Source organism: Melozone crissalis, unplaced genomic scaffold (assembly GCF_028551555.1).
Source record: "Melozone crissalis strain CALT ecotype California unplaced genomic scaffold, PUWL_Pcris_2 ptg000026l_1, whole genome shotgun sequence".
Lineage (NCBI taxonomy): Eukaryota > Metazoa > Chordata > Aves > Passeriformes > Passerellidae > Melozone > Melozone crissalis.
The window spans coordinates 7,933,407-7,958,512 of record NW_026535804.1 but is presented as its reverse complement, the minus strand read 5'-3'; the positions used below and the strand labels follow the sequence as shown (position 1 = coordinate 7,958,512).

Below are 25,106 nucleotides of genomic sequence, written 5' to 3'. Positions count from 1 at the left end.
TCCCGGAGCAGAGTCCCCTGTCCCCAGAGCCCTGGGGAGCTCTGTGCTCTCTGCATCCCCCTGGCAGCCCCACAGCACAGAGCCAGAGCTGTTCTCTCCCTCTGAGGCTGCTCTCTGTGTGTTTCCCCTCCTTGATGCCCATCCCAGAGGCCCTGCAGGGCTCCAGGTGCGGCACAGCTGGAGCAGCTGTCCTGTCCCACCTGCACTGCCAGTCCTGAAGGCACAGAACACAATATCCAGCATAAACAGAACACAAAAATGGGGATACAAGCTTCACAACGTCGCTCTGGGACAGCAACTCACCCTGGAGGAGCTGCCAGCCCTGGTCACTCCATGGGGACCCTCTCTGGTGGCACAGGAGCTGCCAGCCCTGTGTTCAGTGGCAGGTGGCACCTGTGAACAGCACTCCAACATAATTGTCACAGTGATCCTTGGTGCCGCTGATGAAATATTCACCTTGCAGCAGCTGCCAGGCCATGAATGTTTCACTGGCTCCTGAATTGTTGATGAGCTTTAATTGCACTGCCCTCTGCCACCAGGGCTCTGCAGGGCACCTGCAGCTAGCCACAGCCCCTGTGCCCTGCTCCTGAGGGCACCCCTGGGCACAGGGCACAGCACTGACCCCCCCAGTGCCCCCATCCCACCCTCAGCGTGGCCTGGGGTCCCCAGAGCCACCCTGCTTGTCACAGGCTCGGGTGGCACTGCTGTGCCCCAGCTCACACCTGTCGCAGACATCTTTTCATGAAAATCCTTTCTTTAGGATTTTTCCTCCTGAGAATCTGAGAGGCCTCAGGAACAAAATGTAAACAATGATTATCTGCTGCTGTGGAATGCAGCAGGTGCATCTGTGATTGGTCTCATGGGGTTGTTTCTAATTAATGGCCAATCACAGTCAGCTGGCTCGGACAGAGAGTCTAAGCTGACTTTGTTATCATTCCTTTCTATTCTTAGCTCAGCCAGCCTTCTGAGATGAAACCTTTTCTTCTATTCTTTTAGTAAAGTTTTAATATAATATATGTAATAAAATAATAAATCAGCCTTCTGAAACATGGAGTCAGATCCTCATCTCTTCCCTCATCCTCAGACCCCTGTGAATGCCTGAGAGATGCTGAGACACAGGACAGCCCCTCTGGGGGATGTGAATTGATGCTGGTCAGGGGGGTTATTTACAGACCATGAATGAGACGGGGCTCCTGTGGAACGTGCCTTGAGCTGTTTTATTTTTCAGCATCAGTCTCATTACATGGTTATCACAATGGGAAGATGCTAGTAGCTTACATTTTAGGCAGCAGACACAGAACTTAATGTTACAACTCACTTTAAAAGCTTCTTGACCAATCACCCAAAGCAAAAGCACATTGACAGTAGTTCCATCCAACTACTATAAGCACAGGTACCTTTGGTTAAACAATGCTTGCTTATTTCAAATAATATACCTGCTTGTGAGCATTAAAACACAATGCACAGAGCTCCATTATTAAGCTTAGAAATTCCTATTATCTCACTAGATAGATTTTCTGTGGCTTAGAGAGTTATTCTAGACAAGTGTTAATACACAGATCATTGTTCTATTTGTCCTTGCTTTTCTACAGTTTAAATACTTTTTCTGCTGATCAATCTTATGGCTACGACTTAGCTCTAATCACATTTCTGCTGTCTCTGAGGCCTTTTGCAGCTTTCCCAAAACCCTCTGATTTTGTGGATTCCCACAGTGAATCCTGCCCAGGACAGGCCACCCCTGCCCTGCACACAGCCCTGGTCCCTGCAGCCACCAGCTCTGCAGCTGCTCAGGGAAGCAGCTCCTGCTCCTAAGGCACGCTGCTCTCCTTGACCTATTTGCTCATTACCTCCACAAATGGGATTTTGATTAAGGAATTTTCCTAAGTAATTATTCTGGCATTAGCAATCCAGCCAAACAGAAAATAGTCCAAAAGGAAAGGTGGCCTGGTGGCTGCCCTGAAGGCTCTTCTCAGGGAGGGGAGCAAAAAAACAGCCCTGCAGGGCAGCTGGACACAGCTCTGTCCAGTGAACACCAGTCCAAGGGGCAGCTGGATGCAGCTTTGCCCTGCAGGTCGTGTCCCAGCTCCATGTGTAGTTTGTGTTGCTCATCACAGCTGGGTAGAGCTTCCCACAGAGCTGCAGTTTCAGGGGTTAAAAACTGAAATTAAAAGGTGCTGAGCTCTTATTTAGAGCAGCAATTCCTGCCCTGTTCCCAGGGAACAGGCTGAGTGCAAGGAGCTGCTCAGGGTGGCAGTGGCACCTCCCAGCCTGGCTGGCAAGGACCACGCTCACACCTGCCACATCCCTGCCAGGACACCCAGTTAGGAAGGAATTCCTCCCTGGCAGGGTGGGCAGGCCCTGGCACAGGGTGCCCAGAGCAGCTGTGGCTGTCCCTGGATCCCTGGCAGTGCCCAAGGCCAGACTGGACAGGGTTGGACAGTGGAAAGTGTCCCTCCATGGCCTTTAAGGTCCCTCCCAACCCAAACCATTCCACGATTCTATGACTCTGTGATTTTATGATTCCATGAATCTATGATTCCATATTCCTATGGTTCTGCAATTCCATGATTCTATGACTCTATGATTCTACAATTCCATAAGTCTATGATTCTTTAATTCTACAATTCCACGTTTCTGTGATTCCACATTTCTATGATTCCATGAATCTATGATTCTACAAGCCCATGATTCTATGACTCTATGATTCCATGATCCTGTAATTCTATGATTCCCCGTGGGAATGTCACATTTTGGGTTTTTTTTAATTTTTGTTTTGTTTTGTTTTGTTTTTTTTGACCATGGGGAACAGATGTTGCCTGGAGCAGTCACTGCTGGTCTGGCTGGGTGTGACCAGAGGGACAAACTGTGGCAGGAGGAGCTGCAGGGCATGGCCAGCTCTGGCCACCATGGGACAGGCATCCAGGAAAGGGTCATGGAATCCTGGAATGGCTGGCTTGGAAGGGAATTTGGTCCTGTTTCAGCTGCCTTGCCATCACCCCATGGGTTCACTGGGAATGGGAACTTTTATCTGGCTGCTGAGCTGGGAACCAGGGCAGGGACAAAAGGACAAGGACATGGACAGCTGCTGCTCAGGACAAAGAGGGGAGGAAGAGGCACAAAAACAACCAGGAGCATTCCAAGCAGGTCCCCAAAATCCCCCACAGGTATCACAGGGAATGAGTGAGTAAAATCCCCAAAAGATTCTGAGCCTCTGAGCGTGATGTCCCCTCTCAAAATGATGTAAGAAAGGATCTGGACACTTGAGCACTTCACAAACTCCAACAGGCACCATCCCCAGGCACAGGAAGTTCTGCCAAGAGCTTTTCCCTGCCTTTCCTGACCTCAGCAGGATTTGCCCCTCAAGTCCTGGCTTTGCTTTCCTGATTGCAGCTCCCTTTGGGATGGCAGCTTTTGGAGTTGCTCTTCCGAAATCCTTTCCTTCCAGAGGAAAGCAGGAACCATGAATGATTCCTTGGAGGGTGTGAAACGGAGCAACTCTCATCCTTGGACTGTGAATTCCACACACCCATTTATTTACTCACAATTATAAACAGAGCACTTCATAAATATTCATGAGGAGGCTCCCAAGGCCCAGCTGAGAAAATCAGTGTTATCACCATTTCCCAGTGCTCAGGCTGAGGCACAGGCACAGACACTGCTGCAATCGTGCAGTTTTACTCAATTCCTGTCAAAGTTTGGCCCAAGATCCCCCAGTTCCTGGATCCCCCTCATATTTAGCAAGGAATTGTGCAATTTTACACATTTCCTGTAAAGTTTGGCACATGAACCCCCAATTCCTGAATCCCCGTCGTGTTTAGTATGGGAATTTTGTGCAGTTTTACAGAATTCCTGTGAAGTTTGCCCCAAGATCTCCCAATTCCTGAATCCTTCTCATGCTTAGCTGGGCATTGTGCAGTTTTACACTATTTCTGTAAAGTTTGCTTTAAGATTCCCTAATTCCTGAATCCTTCTCATGTTTAGCAGGGAATTGTGCAGTTTTTCAGAATTCCCGTGAAGTTTGCTCTAAGATCCTCCAATTCCTGGATCCCCCTCATGTTTAGCAGGGAATTGTGCAGTTTTACACAATTCCTGTAAAGTTTACTCCAAGAGCCCCAAATTCCTGAATCCTTCTCATGTTTAGCAGGGAACTGTGCAATTTTACAGAATTCCTGTCAAAGTCTGACCCGAGATCCCCCAATTCTGGAATCCCACTCATATTTAGCAGGGAATTTTGCAGTTTTACAGAATTCCTGTAAGGTTTACCCCAAGATCCCCCAATTCCACGATCTGCATGCCCCCCTGTGTTTGCCAGCCTGGCTGGTGCAGGTGTCCCACTGAGCTGGGATTTGTGGTCCCAGGCTCTGGATCAGGCTGATCCTGGCAGAGATCAGGCTCAGTTCCCCCTGAGCTGTGGTAGGGGATGCTCCCCTTGCAGCCTGGCCCCCCTCAGCCCCCGAGGGCATTGAGAGGATCCAGAGCTGCCACGCAGGGCCAGGGGTGATGTGCACACCTAATTTCCCTGGGATGGTGTCTGAGGCACATCTGGGCAGCTTTAATGTCAGGACCCAGCACATCCCTCTGGCTGTCCTGAGCAGCCAGGGCCCTGCCAGGGGGCTCAGAGACCCTGGCACAGAGTTTAGGACCCCTGTGGGTTTGATTATGACCCATGGAGCAAATTACCAACCTTAGATGAAGATCTGCAAGCCACAACAGTTTACGTAGAATGATAGTGAAGTTATCACGGGGTGAAAAAGTAGATTTTGGGGTTTTTAGAATGGGGGTTCAAGAGGCAAGATGGAGAGATCTGGGTATGTCCAGCCTTTCTCCTTCTTCTTCTTGGCCTCCATGTTCTGCTGTGATGGTGGCACTTTTAGATTGGTTTAGAGTAGAAGCTCACTGTCTAACACAGGTGATAGGTGTTGGGAAGTAATTGTAAACATTGTACATGTAGTTTTTAGTATAAAGACATAGCACTGCCCTGGGGGCAGGCAGAGTGCCTGAACTGTCCTGCTGGATGGACCTGGGCAGGGCAGGAGAAAGAATTTTATAGATAAGGAACAATAAACAACCTTGAGACCGAGAAATGAGGAGCCCTGACTCCTTCTTCAAGTGGTGGGCTGGGAAAAGAGACTTCCCAACTTTTCTTGGGGTCACTGTGGGCAGCAGAGACCCTGACACTTTAGTGGTGCACAGCTGGCCCTGCAAAGGCTCTCTGGTACCAGGGAATGTTTATCTCAACCTTCAATCCCTGCTGGGACAGTCGCTCCTCAATGTTCTCCCTCCAGGTTCTGCCTCCCTTCTGCTGATACCCTTGAAGCCTGGGAGGTGTGATCAGCTCTCCCCGTGCCCTTAATCACCTTCCTTAGCCTATATAATTAAATTCCATCAGGTATTGCAGCTAATTTTTGAGAAGAACAAAAGCCAGTTCGGTCGCGGGTGAACAGAGCAAATTAATTAGGAGGGGAATATCAGGCCCTCTGTAAATGAGATTCCAGCAGAAGCAGCACAGCTTGGCTGGGCACCCCAGCCCCTGAGCTCAGTTCCAGGGGTACAGAGTGTTCAGGGAGGGGACAGGGGTTGGAGCAGCCCCTGCTGGAGCCACTCCTGGGATCCATCCCAAAGCAGGGCACAGGGAGCTGCTGCTGGAATCTCATTTGGAGAGGTGTAGGGAGATAGAATATAGGAAAATAAAGATAGGTAGAAAGCAATCTTTTCCCTAAGGAGCTGCAGCTGGGCCAATTATCAAAGATCAGGAGCAGGCCTGGCTTTAACAGGCCACAGCTGTGAGCAATGAGAAGAAGAGTGCTATGAAAGAGTGGGGTGGTGAGAAGGGAATTGGGGTCACTTGGCCACTTTGTGAAGAATAAAGAGTCAGTGCTTTGAGAGCTGCCCACCAGAAACACCAAGGAGATGTGAAACTTTTGCGATAGAAGGCAACAGTGTGGAATGCCTGCAATCAGATGACAGCAGAGAGGGCTCATTGAATCTCATTAAAGGAGAGGCTGGGCCAGCAGATTCCTCCAGTGTGCTCTGGGCATGGCTTCCTGTTCTATTCCTGCCAATCTGACCCCAACAAAAGTTACTGGGGTGTTCAACATTCTAAGGGTGGAGCAGCCACAGCTTCTCTGGGCACCCTGTGTGTCACAGACATCTTGTATGAAAAATCCTTTCCTTGGGATTTGTCCTCCTGAGAAGCTGGGAGGCCTCAGGAACAAAATGTAAACAATGATTATCTGCTGCTGTGGAATGCAACAGGTGCATCTGTGATTGGTCTCATGTGGTTGTTTCTAATTAATGGCCAATCACAGTCAGCTGGCTCGGACAGAGAGTCGGAGCCACAATCTTTTGTTATCATTCCTTCTTTCCTATTCTATTCTTAGCTAGCCTTCTAATGAAACCTTTTCTTCTATTCTTTTAGTATAGTTTTAATGTAATATATACAATAAAATAATAAATCAGCCTTCTGTAACATGGAGTCAGATCCTCGTCTCTTCCCCAGTCTAAGCACCTCTGTGAATGCGGTCACACCTGTGCAGGCCCCCCTAGCTGGGTCTCTGTACAAATCACGAACAGGACAAGACTCTATGGAAACACGCCTTGAGCTGTTTGATTTTCCAGCACCAGTCTCATTACATGGTTATGACAATGGGAAGATGCCATCAGCTCACATCCCAGGCAGGAGACACAGAACTCAATGTTATAACTCACTTTAAAAGCTTTTTGACCAATCACACAAAGCAGGTTTGGGTGTGGAGCTGAGCTCCCCTTTGCATCCCAAGATGCCCCAGTGTGAGTGGCAGGACAGGGGATGGTGCAGAGCACTCTGCAAACACCTCCCAGCCCTTGTGGCAGCTCCTGGGCTTGGATTCGGGCTCTTCTCTGTGTAAAACAGCCCCAAAAGGTTCACTGCAGCTCTGTTTTGTGGGGAACAGCCCCAAAAAAATCGCTCCCAGCTCTAAAACGATAACTCCACCTCTGTTTTGTGTAAAACAACCCCAGAAGGATCACTCCAGCTCTGTTGTGTGTAAAACAACCCCAAAAGGAGATCACTCCAGCTCTATCATGTGGGGAACAGCCCCAAAGAATCCCTTCAGCAGAAATGAGCAGCACCAGAAGCAGGGAGGCTGTGGATCCTCCAAAAATGAATATTTTTCCCCTTTTCCTGCAGAGATCTGTCTGGCAGTGTCTGTGCTGAGGATGTGAGGGCTCCTCCTTGGTGCAGGGCTCCTTTCCCCAGGGCAGTTTGTGGCCAGGCTGAGGTCACATCTCTGTGCATCTTGCAGAAGTCTGTCCACGCCAGTCCCTGTCTGCCCTTCTCAGGGTGATGTAATCTGGGCTCAGTAATAACATTTCCAAGAGGTGGATAACAGCATTTTAGTTCAGCTCTAATAATTCTGTTAAAGCAGAGCTGGGCTTGTAATTGCAGTTTGTGGCCGAGGTTGTTCCATATGTGACTTCTGTAGGATGCCTTTGTAATGAAATGTTCCCTCTGAGCTCCGTGCCCTGAAGAATTTGCCTTTTTTTTTTGTGTGGCAGGCAGAGCACTCTGCTCTCTTGTAATCAGAGGAGAGGGGGGGAAGAAAGTATTTTGTAATAAATGAGCCAGGACTCCATTTTTCTTCATGCAGGAAAAGCCAAATCTTTATTGTGTAGATCATATTTTATAGGACGATGATCATCATCATCATCATCATCATTATTATTGTTATTATTGTTATTATTACTATTATTATTCTTATTATTATTATTATTATGATGTCAGATCTTCTTGGCTGACAATTCCCACTCAGTTCATTGGTCAGTCCATGGTATTTTGCATATCGATCAAACTTCTATGTTTTTTGTTAGTTTACACATTTTTTTCTACTAATTCTCACGGGACTGATCTTATTGCTTATCCAGGTGCACTAGTTTTTCACCCTAGGAATAGATTTTTGTGTCAATGAACTTTATCTCTCGAGATGTTTTCATAGGAGAACTTCCAAACTGCCTTTAGGAGAAGTGACAGGCTGGATATTCATTTAACAGAGCAGGCCTGATTTTAGGAGGCCTTTCTTTGGTAATTTCTCTCCCTGTTTGCAACAGGAGTGAAATTCCACCCTGTTTCAGCCTCTGCTGGGGATTTGGAGATGTGTTGATCTTCCTGGGACAGTGGGAGGTGTCCCTGCCATGGCAGGGGTGGCACTGGAAGAGCTTTGAGGTCCCTTCCAGCCCAAAACATTCTGTGATTCAATGAAAAATCCCTGAAATCTGAAATAAAATGAAGATCACTCTATGTACGCAGTTTTTTCAAGGAATTTGGCATTCTTTAGCTCTCTCACCAGGGCAACACTGAGGTTCAGCCTGGTCTGGGGAAACATCTGGGATGAGTTCCAGGAGATTTATCCCAGCCCATGGCACAGGCAGCTCCAGCAGCTCGGGGAGAGCACATCTGCAGGCAGAAAGGAGGAAAATCTCCTTTTCTTGGAGAAGGAAATGGGGAATTTCCCTGTCTGTGCTCCCACTGGGCACCTGCATTTGGGATTGCTCCAAGGGTCCCTTCACTTCCAGGTGAAACACCCTGCTCAGGATGGGATTGTGGCAAGTAAATGGAATAACAACACCTGGATTTGGCCCCCAAGCAGCCCCCAGGCTCCTGTGAAAGGAAAAATCACTCCCAGAATTCTCCCAGAATTTTGCAAGGCTGAAAGAAATGATCACAAGTGAGCAGGAATTAAAAAAATAAAAAACAAACCAAAAAGCAAACGTAGCATGCTGTAATATATCCATGGAAAGGGAAAATCGTGCTGCTTGAAGTCTGCAAATCTGAGTTTCTCCTGGGAAAATGTAACTCCTGTTCAAATGCTAATGGCTCGTTATCACAGGGATGTTTTAATTGAACTACAATGTTCCATAAGCAGGGGCAGAGCAAGGTTCAGAGAGCAAATGGCTGATGAGGAATCCTCAATCTGCCAGTAAATGTTTGCTTTTTTATAAACTTCCCCTCCTTGATCTGTTCTTAAGCAGGTTCTCCGAAGGGAATTGCGAGAGACAGCTGATTTCAGCTGGAGGTAGCAGCAATATTTGTGTGGCTCTGGGTACAGTGAGTGCCTGCAAGGGAAACAGGGGAAGTTCCAAAGCCTCTCTCATTCCCAAGGTGTTGCCAGAGGGCCTGGAATGGGGTGGGAACACACAGATTTGGGGGTTTTTTTTTGCTTTTGCAAAGCAGACAAGGGCTGTGGAATAGCATGGGTCAGGCAGGACACAGCTGGGTGCCCTCCTGGTCCTGCCCAGCACCTTCTGCCACCTCAGCTCGGGCAGGAAATCAGGGAAAATGGAATTTCCCTGGGATTCAGCTGCATCCCTGCAGCCCCCAGGCCGCCCCCCTTCCCTCCCCCTGCACCTTTCTTATCTCTGCCTCTTGCTGAAATAATAGGAGCAGAAAAATTAACAACATGAAAAAGGGAGGAGATGATAAAGAGTATCTGAAAAATCATCTGTGTCCTCATTTCAGAGCTTTGCATGGTAACAGGCAGGCAGGGTGTGCTTTGCTTTTTTTCCTTTATTAATGTATTAAAATATTAAAGAGCTGGGTGTCTCTTGAACCTGCAGTGTTGTCAGGGACTGGGAAAGCTCTGAGGAGTCTTTTGAGGAGGAACTTGAGGAGCTGTCCCAAAACCCAATTTTGCTGTGCTGCTGTGAGGGGGACATGGGACCAGCCTGGACAGGGGGACATTGACACCTGGGGAAAAATCCGTGACACAGGGGGGACATTGGCACCTGGGGACAGAACCCTTGGTACAGGGGGGAGGGACATTGGCGCCTGGGGACAGATCTGTGACACAGAGGGGACATTGGCACATGGGGACAGAACCCTTGGCACAGGGGGACATTGGCACCTGGGGACAGATCTGTGACACAGAGGGGACATTGGCACATGGGGACAGAACCTCTGCCACCAGGGTGCTCTCAGGGGCTGAGAATCTCCTCTGACTCCCTTTGAGACCTTTGGAGGGCAAAGGTGGATCTGAGCCTGGGATGAGCCAATTTCCTGAGGATTGGGCTCTTGGATTTGGCACTTTGGGGCTTCCCCTCTCAGGTTCTGCTCACAATTTCCAACATGTGCAGTTGTTCTTCTTCATAAATCTTTGCCAGCAAAGAATTCAGGCTTTGATGTTGCTGCAGGTGTTGTTTTCTGGGCCATTCTAAGGGTGCTTTTAATTGTGCAATATGTGTGAGGGTGACGGAGGGGCTGTAAAGCGCACATATAAATAAAAAAAAATAAAACTTAAAAATAGAAATAATATAAATATAAGTGTAAATTTTAGTAGAAATACATAAATACATTCAATAGAAATATATATGTAAAATATATTTATTTATTATATTAATAATAATATGTTATTAATATTATAATTATTCTACTTATATAATTATATTAGTGTATATTATATCCATAAATATATATAGAAATATATATATAAATAAATTTACATCTATAATTATATATGGAAATTTATAAATATAAATATATATTTATATACTGTATAATATATATTATACATTTTTATAATTTATGTTATGTTATATTACGTTACGTTACATTATATTATATTATATTATATTATATTATATTATAATATTATATCATATCATATCATATCATATCATATCATATTATATATAAATATAGACACAGAAATTATATATATATGATAGATATAATTATATAAGTAGATATATATAGATTTATAAGTATGTGTGTGTATATATATATATATATATAGTATATAGAAAATGTATATTAAAAAAAAAAATATATATATATATGTATGTGGACGGAGACCGAGTGGCTGAAGGCGTGTGTGTTTCCTTTTCCCTGCAGGTCACTATGGGAAGGATATTTATCGCAGTGGAGGGCCAGATCTTCATAATTTCATCTCCTCCGGCTTTGTCACGTTAGGAAGAGGACACACGAAGGGTACAGTGGAAACCATTTTTTGCTAAATCCAATGCAATGAAACGATTGTTTGCAATCCGAACTCGGAGCCGGGTGCCCGCAGCCGGAGCGGGGCAGGCTCGGGCTGGGCTGGGCAGGACCTGCGGGTCCTGGCAGGGCGGTACAGGCTCCCCCGGCTGGGCAGTGCCTCCTGCAGCTCTGGGTGTTCCTGGCTGCTCCCACAGGGAGGGCAGCAATGTCCATCTGGCCCAGGGCAGGCAGGGACCACTTCCAGACTGTGGGGCTGCAGCTCCTTTCTTTCACTTCTGGGCTTTTCTTTTAGTTATTTGTTTATTTAAATGGTGGGGCGGGGGGGTTATGAGGAATATTTTATAAAATTATTTCTTTTTAGCTCCTATATTTTCTGTGTTCCTATAATCTGTGATATAATGTACAAACCAGGAAACCACAAAAACCGACATGTGCTGCTGTGTGTATGTTCTGTGTACATGTACTGTATATAAATATCTGTGGAGAGACAGCTTTAACACAAATAACCGAACACCCAGGGGGTCCTGGTGCCACCAGAGCCGTGTCCTGGTGCCACCACGACCCCAGGCAATGTTCACTGATGATGCTTTTGGTGAGTTGTTCTGGTGTACAGTGAGACGTGCTCGGAGTGTCCTCCTGTCCCCAGTGCCACCGGTGGCCTGGCTGTGACCCCGGGGGTGCATGTGCCATTCCTGTCCCCTTCTGTGTCCCCAAGACTGCTGTACTCCCTGCAGACACGATGTATGTGGAGATTCCTCTCTCACCAATGTACTGTGTCCTCGTGCTCGCCTGGTTGAACGCTCCTGTGTTGTTTCTGTGGATGACCGTGATTCAGAAATGATTAAAAGACCTTGATATTTTAATTTTTTTAATTTATTTTTTTCCTACATTTCCTGCACTTTTTCCAGTTCTCCACGAGTGTCATCCAAAGTAGTGTCGGTCCTGTAGAACTGTCAGAGAAGAAACAAATATATGTATATTGTCTGTGTATGTCTGTGTGTGCTTAAATAAAGTTTACTGAGGCTGAGGCAGCACCCGTGGGACTTGTAATCCAATATCCTGCAATCCCAGATTTGTAATCCAATACCCTGTAATCCAATACCCTGTAATCCAATACCCTGTAATCCCAGATTTGTGATCCAAAACCCTGAAATCTCAGTCCTGTAATCCCATATCCTGTAATCCAATACCCTGAGATTCCATATATGTGATCCAATACCCTGAAATCCCAGTCCTGTAATCAAATACCCTGAAATTCCAGTTTTGTAATGCAACACCCTGAAATTTCAGATATGTAATCCAATATCCTACAATCCCAAATTTGTAATCTCATCCCTGCAATCCCAGATTTGTAACCCAATCCCTATGATCCCAGATTTGCTATCCCATCCCTTCAATCCAATACCCTGAAATTCCAGGTTTCCAATCCCTGCAATCCCAGATTTGTAAGCCCATCCCGGGAATCCCAGATCTGTTATCCCATCCCTACAATCCCAGATTTATTCTCCCATCCCTTCAATGCCCGGTTTATTATCCAACCCTCTGCAATCCCAGATTTGTTCTCCCATCCCTACAATCCCAGATTTGTCCTCCCATCCCTGCAATCCCAGATTTATAACCCTATCCCTGCAGTCCCAGTCCAGCTCTGCACCAAGGGAAGGGAAGCAGAGGAACCTCAGGTGGGCTGGGAGCTGCACTGGTTCCAGGGAGGAGCCAGGGGTGGCATTTCACACAAGGTGTCCCCATCCCATGGGGGTTTGATGGTCATGTCCTGCCACATCAGGAGTGTTTTTAGGGTCAGGTAGCGAAGGTACCCCAGGAGTGATGGTCCATGGACTGGGGTGTCCTGATGGGCTCCAGCAAGCCCTGGAGATCCCTAAGCAGGGCTGCAAACCCAGCCCTCAGTCTCAGGCAGGTCAGCTATCCTCACCTCACACCCCTGAGGCACATCCCAGCAGCTTGCTGGACAAAAAGGCTGCTCCCAGTTCCTCCCAGGTGAGAACAAAACCTCCTCTCCTCCTCCAGCTGCAAAGGCTCTGCTCTCCTGTAGGTGAACCTGGGGTTTCCACACCGTTTCCAGAGCACATTTCCTGTCCCTGGCAAGGGGGACAGTGGGCACTGGGAATGCAGCCTGGTCATCCACCACAGCCCTCAGACAGGGGGGGTTCCAAACAGAAAAAAGGCTTTGTTCTCTCAATAAATGAATATTGGGCTGTTTACAGGCATCAGAATGGACTGGCCTTAGAATTTACCTTTCAGCTGCCTGTAAATCCACCTGGGTTTTGAACAGTGCTGTGATGTTCCTTTCCAGTTTCTTAATGGCAAATTCCCCCACTGCTGGGTGGTGAGAGTGACAAACACCTCACACCTGCTGCAGGACCTGCTTGTGCTCACGTGTGGCTTTGTCTGTGTCTGTGACATGAGCTGATTGTCTGTCTGTGCTGTGACAGGGGGCACGTGGGGTTCTGGCATTGGGATTGTGCCTGAAATGCTTGGATTTGGGGAAATATTTGACAGATTTGAGTTGGGGAAATCTGTGACAGATTTTCTGAGTTCAGCTTGAAGCCACTCACCTGTAAGAGAGCTTCAGCCAGGACTCTAGATGAGTGGGATTTGTGCTCTTTTGTCCTATTCCTATTTAGGTGAGCAGGTTCTGTCTTGTTTTCTCCTATTCCTATTTAGATGAGTAGGGTCTGTGATCTTTTCCCTGATTCCCATTGAAATGAACAGGTTCTGTGTTCTTTTGTCCTATTCTTGTTTATCTGAGCAGGTTCTGTGCTCTTTTGTACTGTTCCCATTTAGAAGAGTGGGTTCTGTGCTGTTTTCTCATATTCCTATTTAGATAAGCATGTTCTGTGCTCTTTGTCCTATTCCTATTGAGCAGGTTCTGCCCTGTTTTCTCCTATTCCTCTTTAGGTGAGCAGGTTCTGAGCTCTTTTCTCCTATTCCTATTTACATGAGTGGGTTCTGTGCTCTTTTGTCCTATTCCCATTGAGATGAGTGGGTTCTATGCCATTTTATCCTATTCTTATTTAAATGAATGGGTTCTGTCCTGTTTTCTCCTATTCTTATTTACATGAGCAGGTTCTGTGCTCTTTGTCCTATTCCTATTGAGCAGGTTCTGTCCTGTTTTCTCCTATTCCCACTGAGATGAGCAGGTTCTGTCCTTTCCCAGTTCCAGCCCTTGTTAACCTCACCCTGCCCTGTGCAGGGGGTTCTGGCCTACCCTGCACGAAGCCAGTGAAGTTTCTCTCAATATTTCTCTGCACTGGGAGACACATTTTTGGTGTTTTCTCAACTGTGCTGTGGCAGAACTCCAAGTGCTGAGTAATATTTAAGAGCTCATCTATTTTGGGCAGAAGACAAAGACGTGAGCCATGCCAAAGCACCATGGATACCAAAGCAGCAGAGCCACGTGTGTGCCATGCCCAGGCTGGGCAGGATGGGCATTCGTGGCTCTTCCATGGCATTCCCCTGGGCCATGCACCCCTGAGGGCTCTGGAGCCATTCCAGTGTGTGTTCCCCAAGCCATGGGCAGTTCCTGTGCTGTCAGGATGGTCCAGGGGTGAATCCTGGCTCTTCAGGATGTAGAATTCCCTGTGGTGAGGCACAAGGCAGGGCTGATCTCATGCCAGGTTAGGTTGGAGGAGGTTGGATGGTTGGTTCTGAGGTAGCAGCTTGTAATTCTGTGTGGAATCAACCACCAGCAGCAGCTTTTAATTCTGTGTGGAATTAACCACCAGCCGTGCATCCCTGCCTGCTATCTGGGGGCTCTGGAGCCATTCCAGTGTGTGTTCCCCAAGCCATGGGCAGTTCCTCTGCTCTCAGAATTATCCAGGGGTGAAGCCTGGCTCTTCAGGATTTGGTGAGGCACAAGGCGGGGCTGATCCCATCCCAGGTTAGGTAGGAGAAGGTTGAATGGTTGGTTCTGAGGTAGCATCTTTCAATTCTGTGTGGCATTAACCACCAGCAGCTCTGAGGGGTTCACTGGGAGGGCACAGGGCACTGAGCCCCCATGGAGGGAGGATGGATCCCACATTCCTGCGTGGGAGCAGCTCCTACTGCTGCTGGTGCCGTGGGAGGGTTCAGAGCTCTGGGGACACACGTGGGAGACAGGAGCCAGCTCACCCTTCTGTGATTGAAATCCCAGCTCCCTCAGCCTGCTCTGAGCACCCTGGCACTGCCTGTGTCCCACCCCGGCACTGCCTGCACCCCACCCTGGCCTGGGCTGTGCCCTCAGGGCTCCCCAGAGCTCTGGCACCCACCCAGCCTGGAGGGATTTACAGCCACAGATTTGGGATAAACACCCCAGAGAGGAAACTCATCCACTCCACACTGCCTACCCCACATCATATTGCTGGGGTTTTGTATAAAAACCTGTTACTTGGTTTTTATTTTGGTTTTATTTTGGTTTTGGTTGTTTTTTTACTTTGGTTTGGTTGGTTTTTTTACTCCCAGTCTCAGACCTTGCCAATAGTTTCCCAGTGGGATGGAGCTCCCTGGGTTTCAGCAGTCTGGGCCAGCAGCAGGAGCTCTGGAGAGATGATAACTCAGATGAAAACCTCTGGTCAGCACTCAGCAGCTTCTTTGTTTTCCTGGGGGCTCTGCAAGAGTGTGAAAACAGGGAGGTTATTTTCTGTTCCTGGTGAGGATGCTGCAAAGTGAGTATGTGTGATGGTGTGGTGTTCACAGGGATCCAAGGATGAGGGAAGAGATGAGGATCTGACTCCATGTTTCAGAAGGCTGATTTATTATTTTATGATATATATTGCATTAAAACTATACTAAAAGAATAGAAAAGGTTTCATCAGAAGGCTAGCTAAGCTAAGAATAGAAAGGAATCCTAAAAAATGATAACAAGGCTTCTGTCTCAGACAGTCTGAGCCAGCTGACTGTGATTGGCCATTAATTAGAAACAACCACATAAGACCAATCACAGATGCACCTGTTGCATTTCACAGCAGCAGATAATCAATGTTTACATTTTGTTCCTGAGGCCTGTCAGCTTCTCAGGAGGAAAAATCCTAAGGAAAGGATTTTTCATAAAAGATGTCTGTGACACTTTGGCAGCAGCCAGAACTCTACCAAAACTAATCAAATGGTACAAAACAATTTACACACACACATTTTAAATGAAATCTTTCAGAATTGCTGTTAAAATCAGTCAGAGGTTCTGTTAACATCTCTCATTTGTGCCCCCATCTCATCTTTACATTTACAGGCCTCCATAGGGTTGGTGTTCCACGCTTATTTTCACCTGCCAGCCAGGTGCCAGTTTGTCACCTGCCACCCAGTGCTCCCAGCCAGGTGCCAGTTTTTGCTGCTGTTTATTTATGCCCTGTGGTGGTGTTCACAGGGACTTCAGAACGAGGGAAGAGATGAGAATCTTGACTCTATGTTTCAGAAGACTGATTTATTATTTTATGATATATATTATATTAAAAGAAAATTATATACTAAAAATATACCAAAAGAATAGAAGAAAGGATTTCATCAGATGGCTTGAAAGGAAGGAAAAGGAATGATAATAAAATCTTGTGACTGACTAGAGAGTCTGAGACAGCTGGACTGTGATTGGCCATTAATTAAAAACAACCACATGAGACCAATCAAAGGTGCACTTATTGCATTCCACAGCAGCAGATAATCATTGTTTACATTTCATTTCTGAGGCTTCTCAACTTCTCAAGAAAAAAGATCTTAACAAAAAAATTGTCATAAAATATGTCTGTGATAATGCCCAAACCTGTTTCTCCCACTGTCCCTTAAATCCAGAAATCTGCACCACTGACTGACAGCAGGGCTGGGACATCCTGTGCAGCACCAGAGCAGGTCACTCCTCCCCTGGGATCCACCATCTCCCATCCATGGTGTTCCCTCAGTGCCCATCCTTGGCTGCTTTTCCTGCAGGCTGAGCTGCCTCTGACAGGTTCTGTATTTCAGCACTGACAGGTCTGCATGCAAACCAATCTCAGTGCAGACACCTCAGCTGATGGAGAGCATGGAGCTGCTGCAGGCTGGGACACTGGGGTGGCCCCTCTGCCCCTCAGGCACACCCTGCTGCCTTGGGGCACCCCAAACTGAGCCCCACTTACAGCCATTTCCTTGGCACTGGTGGGATTGCTGCTCCATTGGCTGTAAATATGATTCAGAGATGAGTGGGAGAGAAAGATTTATTAATTTGCTCCTCATTAGCAGTTTGAGAGTTCTGATTCCCCCCTCCAACACTGCCCTGGTTCCCTGCTGCCATGGCTGGTTCCCCGTTGCTTGGCTTGCAGCTCTGTGTTCCAGTTCCTTTCCCAAAGCACTGCTTTGTACCCTTAATTTGTTATTTTGGGGTCTTATATTACACCTGTCACAACTTCCTGGGCCCAGCACAGCTACAAAACACACAGTGAATCAGCTCCAGGCTGGAATTTACTGCCTGCCCCCATCATTAGTAATCCCCACTCGCAGCACACTCATTATTACAGGCGAAGGCAGGACTTGGAGGATCATTTTTTCCACACCTGCACCTGTAACTTGCCATGAATAGATTTGCAAAAATTGAGGGTTAGGTGTGCTGGGTCCTTAAACACTTGTTAGAAATCCCATCAATGGAAAGCTGTGGAGCCTGAGCCCACTGCATGCCAATGAATCACTTTCTGTTTATCCTGGATCATTTCAGATGATTTCCATGCTGCCTTGTTTAAGATCACCCACATCCCTGATTCCAGATGAATCCCAAGCCCTGCATATCCTGACACCTAATTGTATTGCCTGGGAAATAGGATCATTGGGATGGGGAGGGGGGCCTGGGAGCTGTGCAGGAACATTCCATGACGCAATAGGACATTTCAAGCCTCTCTGAATTATTTAGCCTCCCTCAGACGTGGCCCGGCCATTTCTCAGCAGAGTCTGGACAGCTCTGGTTTTTATAGCCCTGGGATCAGCCAGGTGGGAGGAGAGGGGGAGAGGCCACGGGAAACATTCCAGGGGCTGCAGGGCTGTGGGAAGGTGTGACAGTGTTCACAGAGGTCTTATGTTGAGGGAAGAGATGAGGATCTGACTCCATGTTTCAGAAGGCTGATTTATTATTTTATTATATATATTAAATTAAAACTATACTAAAAGAATAGAAGAAAAGGTTTCATCAGAAGGCTAGCTAAGCTAAGAATGGAAAGGAAAGAATGATAACAAAGGTTTGTGGCTCAGCTCTCTGTCCGAGCCAGCTGACTGTGATTGGCCATTAATTAGAAACAACCACATAAGACCAATCACAGGTTCACCCGTTGCATTCCACAGCAGCAGATAATCAATGTTTACATTTTTTTCCTGAGGCCTGTCAGCTTCTCAGGAGGAAAAATCCTAAGGAAAGGATTTTTCATAAAAGATGTCTGTGACGGGAAGGGATGGGGTAACAGCAGCAAAATCCCCTCAGCCCCTGGTGTCCCCTCCTGCACGGAGCACTGAGACAGCAGAGCTGGGGAGCTCCTGTCCTGCTGCCCCAGGAACCTGCACAGAGCCTTCTGGGATGGGGCTCTCCAAGCCTGGGGGGATCTGAAATGCAGGGAGCTCTCAGAACTTTGGGCCTGGAAGCCAAAGATGAGAATTAAACCCAGGATTTGATCTGAGACCTTGGAAAAGGCTCCCAAACTCAGGGGACAGAAGTGAGAATATGGATTTGGAGTTTGAAGCTGAGACAGGTAAAGCTAAGTGGAGGAAAGTTTAGATTTTAGAGTTTAAGATGTAGAAAAATAAAAGCAGTTACAAAGGTAACAAGAATTTTTAGAGTGTACTACTGTAGGTTTGTGTGCCATAACATGATTGGCTAAGAAAGCTCACACTGTATCATGGGTCCATAAGACAAAATATTTAAGCATTGGGTCAAAAACATAGATATCCTTGTTAGCAGTGTTTTGTTGGCCAATAGATGTGGAATTTACATTCCTTGAACATGATTCCTTTGTCAGATTTTCTCCTGGGAAGCTGAGAAGCCTCAGAGAAAAAGGAAAACAATTGTTATCTCATTTGCTTCTCCTGTGTTTTGTGCTCATGTGGAATGTGTTTGGAGATTGTTTACTCACAGGTGATTGTTTCATTGGATTCTGCTGTGAGTTGTTTTCACTCTTTGGCCAATCAGGGCCAAGCTGGAAAGAGTCAGGAGTTTTCATTATTATCTTTTCATCCTTCTGTAAGTATCCTTTCCGTATTCTTTAGTATAGTTTAGTTTAGTATTCTTTAATATACTATAGTATAATAAAATAATAAATTAACCTTCTAAGAACATGGAGTCAGATGCATCATTCTCTCCCCTCGTTAGGGTTGCCTGCATTTACAATAAATAAATCTTTAAAAGGTCTTGTAACTGAGGGTCTTGTTCTCTTCTGAGCCATGTGGTGAAGGTGTGAGCCAAACTCACCCTTCTTGCCTAGGTAGAAGATATGAAAAATAAATCACACCATCTACAGCAACTCAGAGGTCCCATCTCAAACTCATTCCAAATTCCCACACCAGCCAGTGTGTCCCACACTGTTGGCAATGAGCACAAAGGCTGGCAGCTGCTCTGAGAGCCTCCCTTGGGCTTTCTGTTCTTTGGAGCTGCAGGGAGATGCCCACAAGCTGGGCATGGAGCACCTGGAGATCCAGGAGATCCCTGGCGCTGCTCCAGAGCCAGCTGTCAGATGGAAAGGGAGCCTTTTTTCTCCTGGAGATCCCATTCCTCACCCATCCACTGATTTGGGCATTTTTGACTTGGCCTGATCAAAGGGGACAAGGACAGGACTGGGGTTGTCTCTTCTTTCTCTCTTAGAGATAGTGGAAGCCAAAATCTTGTGTTTGAGGCAGGGAAAGGCCACCAGGGCCTTTCTGGGTGTGCACACCCAGGATTAGCAGAGTGTTTTGGCATCTGGGAGGTCAGAGGGCTTCCCTGGCTTTGTGTGGGACAGACCCAGAGCTTGGGATTCTCCTTCCCCACTGGAAGGTTCCCTCCAGTTCCCATGCCAAGGTAAATCCCCCAAGTTTTCACTCTCTGATTTCCATCTGCTGCACCCAACCCTCTGCTGTTCCAGTTCCCAGGCCAAGGTAAATCCCCCGGGTTTTCACTCCCCTGATTCCCATCTGCTGCACCCAGCCGTCCGCTGAGCACCATGGATGGGTTTCAATCATCACCTGGAGCTCCAGAATGGATCCCTCTGCTTCCTGTGTGTAATAACAGGGTGACAACATGAGTGACAGTGGCTGAGAGGAGAAGAAAGGGGCCCTGCCTGTTCCTGGCTGCCCTTTCACAGGGAGTCTGTCAGCTCCCGTGGATGTTTTGGCAGATACCTTTGAAAGCTGAGCTGAAAGCTGGGGAAGAGCTGGCAGGTACAGCCCAGCTGTCTGTGAAAGTGGAGCTGCAGCTGCCTGCCACCAGCTCCTCTTTGAAGAACGTGTTTTTCTCTATTTATGATCAAGAACCGTTTGCATAAAGAGCCCTTCTGATTTCTTGCTATGGTGTCGCTGAGGATCTCAGGCTGCTTCTCTCCCCAAACAGGGAATTTCACCTCCATGCAGGCTCACCCTGGAGCTGGATTATGTGCCTTTGGCAGGGCTGCATTCGCTCTTAATCCTGCTTGCCAGTTGCAAATAAGAAATTCAAATATTGTGAGAAGAACTGGAGACTCCTGGCAGCAGAGAGGAGGCTTTGCAGAGGGATCTGTAATTCTGAACCATCTGTGATCTCTCCACAACAACATGGTCAGAGTCTGGCAGATGGAGAGCTTGAGCACTCCCAGAAATCCCAGAAATCCCAAAAATCTACTGCTCCAGCAAAGCCAGTGTATTGGACACAGTTTATCTGCCAAAGTTCCTTGGGAGGAACTCGTGATCTGGTGTGAATGCAGGTTCAGTGACGAGGGGAGAGAATGGTGAATCTGACTCCATGTTCTCTGAAGGCTAATTTATTATTTTATGATACTATATTATATTAAAGGATACTATACTATACTAAAGAATACAGAAAGGATACTTACAGAAGGCTAAAAAGATAATAATGAAAACTTGTGACTCTTTCCAGAGTCCTGACACAGCTTGGCCCTTATTGGCCAAAGAGTGACAACAACTCACAGCAGAATCCAATGAAACAATCACTGCAGGTAAACAATCTCCAAACACATTCCACATGAGCACAACACAGGAGAAGCAAATGAGATAAGAATGGTTCTCCTTTTTCTCTGAGGCCTTTCAGCTTCCCAGAAGAAAAACCCTGGGTGAAGGAATTTTTTTCAGAGAATGTGAATGCCACATTCATGAGAGAAGAGGTTTTGGAGCCACAGGGCTCAGGTTTGCCTTCCCAAGGTACCACCTTGGTGTTCCCCTGGAGCAGAGCTGCCAGAACCTGACCTGGGGCTGGGTTAAACCTGGGATTTTCTGCCTGGCAGGTGAAAACCAGGAGCAGCTTTTTCCTCTCCTCCATGAGTGGCTGCAGGGCAGGGAGCAGCATTCCAGCCCTGAACAGGGATCCATGGAGCTGGCAGCCCTTGGCCAGGGACAGATCTTCTCATGGTACCTCTTGTGCCTGCTGGAGAGCCCTGTCAGCCAGTGAATGAGCAGGGAGCTGGGGCTGCCAGTGACTCCTGTGGTGCCACAGAACCCTGGAGCTCAGCCCAGAGCCACAGAGCTGAGTCCAAGCCCATTTCCTGCCAACAGTGGGAGCTTGTGATGGATTTCAGTGCCACTGCCTTGGACCTGCTGCAGAAAATCAACTGGTGTGAGCAATGCAGAGCAGCCCACAGTGCTGCTGCATGTCTGCCCCTGCTGGAAAGGGGGTCTGCAGCTCCCCCCTGAACCTGGAATGGACTCAGGATGTGTTAGAGCCTTCTTCTCCTTCTCTTCTCCTTCTCTTCTCCTTCTCTTCTCCTTCTCTTCTCCTTCTCTTCTCTTCCTTTTCCTTCCCCTCTTCCTTTCCCTCCTCCTCCCATGCCCACTTTCTGTCCCCAGAAGGAATCCAGCCTGGGAACTGGTCCCTGACTCCAGGATTTGCTGCTGGGAGTTTGTTCAAGCCCAGGGATCAGCACAGGACCAGGCTGAGCTCAGGGATCACCTTCCAGCTAGGATAAGGAACATATTTGTATTTTATATTTATATAAAATATTTGTGCAGGCAGAGAGCTGCAGGTCTGCTGAGGCCAGCTGTGCTTCAAGCCCCATTTCTGAGCAGGGCTGGGCTCTGTGCTGACAGTTCCTGGATTGCTCTTTGGAAACACAGCCCTTCAATGTTTTCTTCAGGAGCTCCACTCCTCTCTCTGCTTGTCCTGTCAGCACAGGGCCCCTGTTGTTTCAGCCTAGATAAAACACCAGGGTTTATTCCAGTACCACTAACTGGAATACCCCTGAACTGGGGTTCAGGGTTGTATTTTCTGGGGTCCCTCGTGGCAGAAATGATGAATCTGACTCCATGTTCTTAGAAGGCTAAATTATATTATATTATATTATATTATATTATATTATATTATATTATATTATATTATATTGCTATACTAAAACTATACTAAAGAATAGAGAAAGGATATTTACAGAAGGCTACAAAGAATGATCATCGTGACTCTTTCCAGAGTCCAACACAACCTGGCCCTGATTGGTCATTAAGTTAAAATAATTCACATGAAACCAATGAAACAATCACCTGTTGGATAAACAATCTCCAACCACATTCCAAAGCAGCAAAACACAGGAGAAGCAAATGAGATAATTATTGTTTTCCTTTTCTCTGAGGCTTCTCAGCTTCCCAGGAGAAGAAAACCTGGGCAAAGAGGATTTTTCAGAAAATCTGAATGTGACAGTTGAGTTCAGATCTGCTCAGATAGCAGGAGTGCTCAGTCTATAAAAGGCATCTCCTCATCTTCATTTTAAAGCAGCAAACTAAAAATAGAGCCAGTTCTAAGATAGGTGATGAGAACAACCTGAGGTTTGGATTAGGGAGCAGAATGGGAATTAGGAGTTTGGAAGTGCCTGTGCTGGAGGGAGCTGTGGATAAAAGTTTGTGATGTAGATTTGGCCCAGAGAAGGCAGCTTGGAGAGTTCTGCTCCTCCTCCCTGCGTGGAAGGCATGGATGGAAGGGCTGGGTTCAGAAGGGAGAGCAGGCAGTGCTGTTGTCCCAGGGTCACCCTGGGTGTAACTGCCACAGCCTTCTGAGGGGTCACAGGGTGCAGAACACAGGGACAGACCCTGGGCTTGTGTGGGGAGGAGAAGGCACAGCCAGAGGGACAGAGGGGAGTCCTGGAATGCTCAGGAGGAGCATGGAGAGCTTCAGGCAGCTTCAGAAGGCAGAGCCAGAGGGACAGAGGGGAGTCCTGGCAATGCTCAGGAGGAGCATGGAGAGCCCTTGGGCTGCAGGAGCCTCCCTGAGCTCCTGCTGTCCCTCAGCCCCCAGGGCAGGGCTTGTGCACCCACAGGCTGCCAGAAATACCCTGATCTCGGCCCAGCTTGTGCTGGGAGCTGAGGGAAACTGGGACACCCTGAGTGAGGGAGGGTTGGGTCACCCTGAGAGCTCCCTGAGCCCGTGTGGGGACAGAGGTGACATCCCCACAGCCGTGTGGCTCTGCTGAGGGGACACAGCTCTGATGCTGAGCTCAGTGGCCTCTCACCTTTTCCTTCTCAGGGCTTCCTGACCTTTCTGCAGCTCCAGGGGCTGCAGCTTCAGGTGATGCCTTCAGTTTTATCGTTCATATTTCCCAGGCTCTGCACTGCATTGGTAAATAACTCTGAACTCCACAGAAAGTGTCAGCAAGGTCTCCTCACAGCTCAGGCACACAGAACAATCCTTTTCCAGCCCCAGAACCAAGGACACCGCAGCAGCTTCAGCCCCAAAAAGTGCAAACAACAGGGAATGGAGGAGGGCAACCTGGGAGGGTGGGACTGCATCCCCTGGAGCTGGGACTGGACACTGAACCCAGCATGGAAATGGAGCAGAACTCATCAAAGGGTGAGAACTCCTGACTCTGAGTCCATCCTGGGTCCATCTTGGGTGCAGCCCTGGCTGGGCTCTTGCACTGCCCAAGGTGGATCCTTTGAGGCCTTTTAATAAATCCCCACTTTAACTCTGCCCAGCCTCTCCAGCCATCAGAGGTGCAGGTCCAGCTCATCCTGTGCTCACCCAAGGGCAGAGCTTTGGCTGCTGTGAGCTGCCAGGGAGCTGCTCAGAGCGAAGGGCAGCCCCAGCACAGAGCCAGGAGTGAGGATTTGCCATGGATGGGTTTTGGGAAGGTCTGAGCTGGAAATGTCTCCAGCAGGGTCCCATCAGGGCAGGAGCTGTGCAGCAAGGACTGGCCATTCCCCCAGGACAGATCTGCAGGATGCAGCCCCCCTCCTCCTCCTCCTCCTCCTCCTCCTCCTCCTCCCCCTCCTCCTCCTCCTCCTGCTCCTGCTCCCCTGGCACTCCCTGAGCAGCTCTGGTGTCCAGCAGGGACAATGCTTCTGTCACAAACCTGCTCGAGGCACCCCCCATGCCTGCCAGGGAGCAGAATAAAGGACAATTTCCCAGAGAAGTTGGATTTATTTGCGCCTTTGTGGCTCTGTTCTGAAAGCACAAATAATATCCCTGAAGAAGTGGCACGGAGTCCATCAGCTTCCAGCTGCTCAGAGCCTCCCTGAGCTGGGGCTGTTCTCATCCTCCTCCTGCAGGAATTGATTGACTCTGAGATAAACAGATCAGGCCATTGCTGTTCTCTGCTCTAAACCCTCTGAAAAACAGGTCCTGTGCCTCGAATCAGAACTCCAGAGAGGGGAGAAGGTCCTGGCAGGGAGAGCAGGAGAGCAGCCCTACAGCTGGAACTGCTCCCTGCCCCACAGCTGGAACTGCCCCACAGCCCCATAGCTGGAACTGCCCCCTGCCCCACAGCCCCACAGCTGGAACTGCTCCCTGCCCCACAGCTGGAACTGCCCCACAGCCCCATAGCTGGAACTGCCCCCTGCCCCACAGCCCCACAGCTGGAACTGCTCCTTGCCCCACAGCTGGAACTGCTCCCTGCCCCACAGCCCCACAGCTGGAACTGCCCCACAGACCCACAGCTGGAACTGCTCCCTGCCCCACAGCTGGAACTGCCCCACAGCCCCATAGCTGGAACTGCCCCCTGCCCCACAGCCCCACAGCTGGAACTGCTCCCTGCCCCACAGCTGG

At 48.1% G+C, this 25,106-nt stretch overlaps 1 protein-coding gene across 1 annotated transcript in view; it reads left to right on the top strand.

Annotated features, from left to right (window-relative positions):
- SHISA6 (shisa family member 6) overlaps positions 1-25,106 on the top strand; it is a 143,894-nt gene that overhangs the window by 21,484 nt on the left and 97,304 nt on the right. Inside the window, exon 3 of the mRNA XM_054278700.1 lies at positions 10,865-10,960. Within this exon, the coding sequence (XP_054134675.1) occupies positions 10,865-10,960 (96 nt within the window). The remainder of the gene's footprint in view (positions 1-10,864; positions 10,961-25,106) is intronic.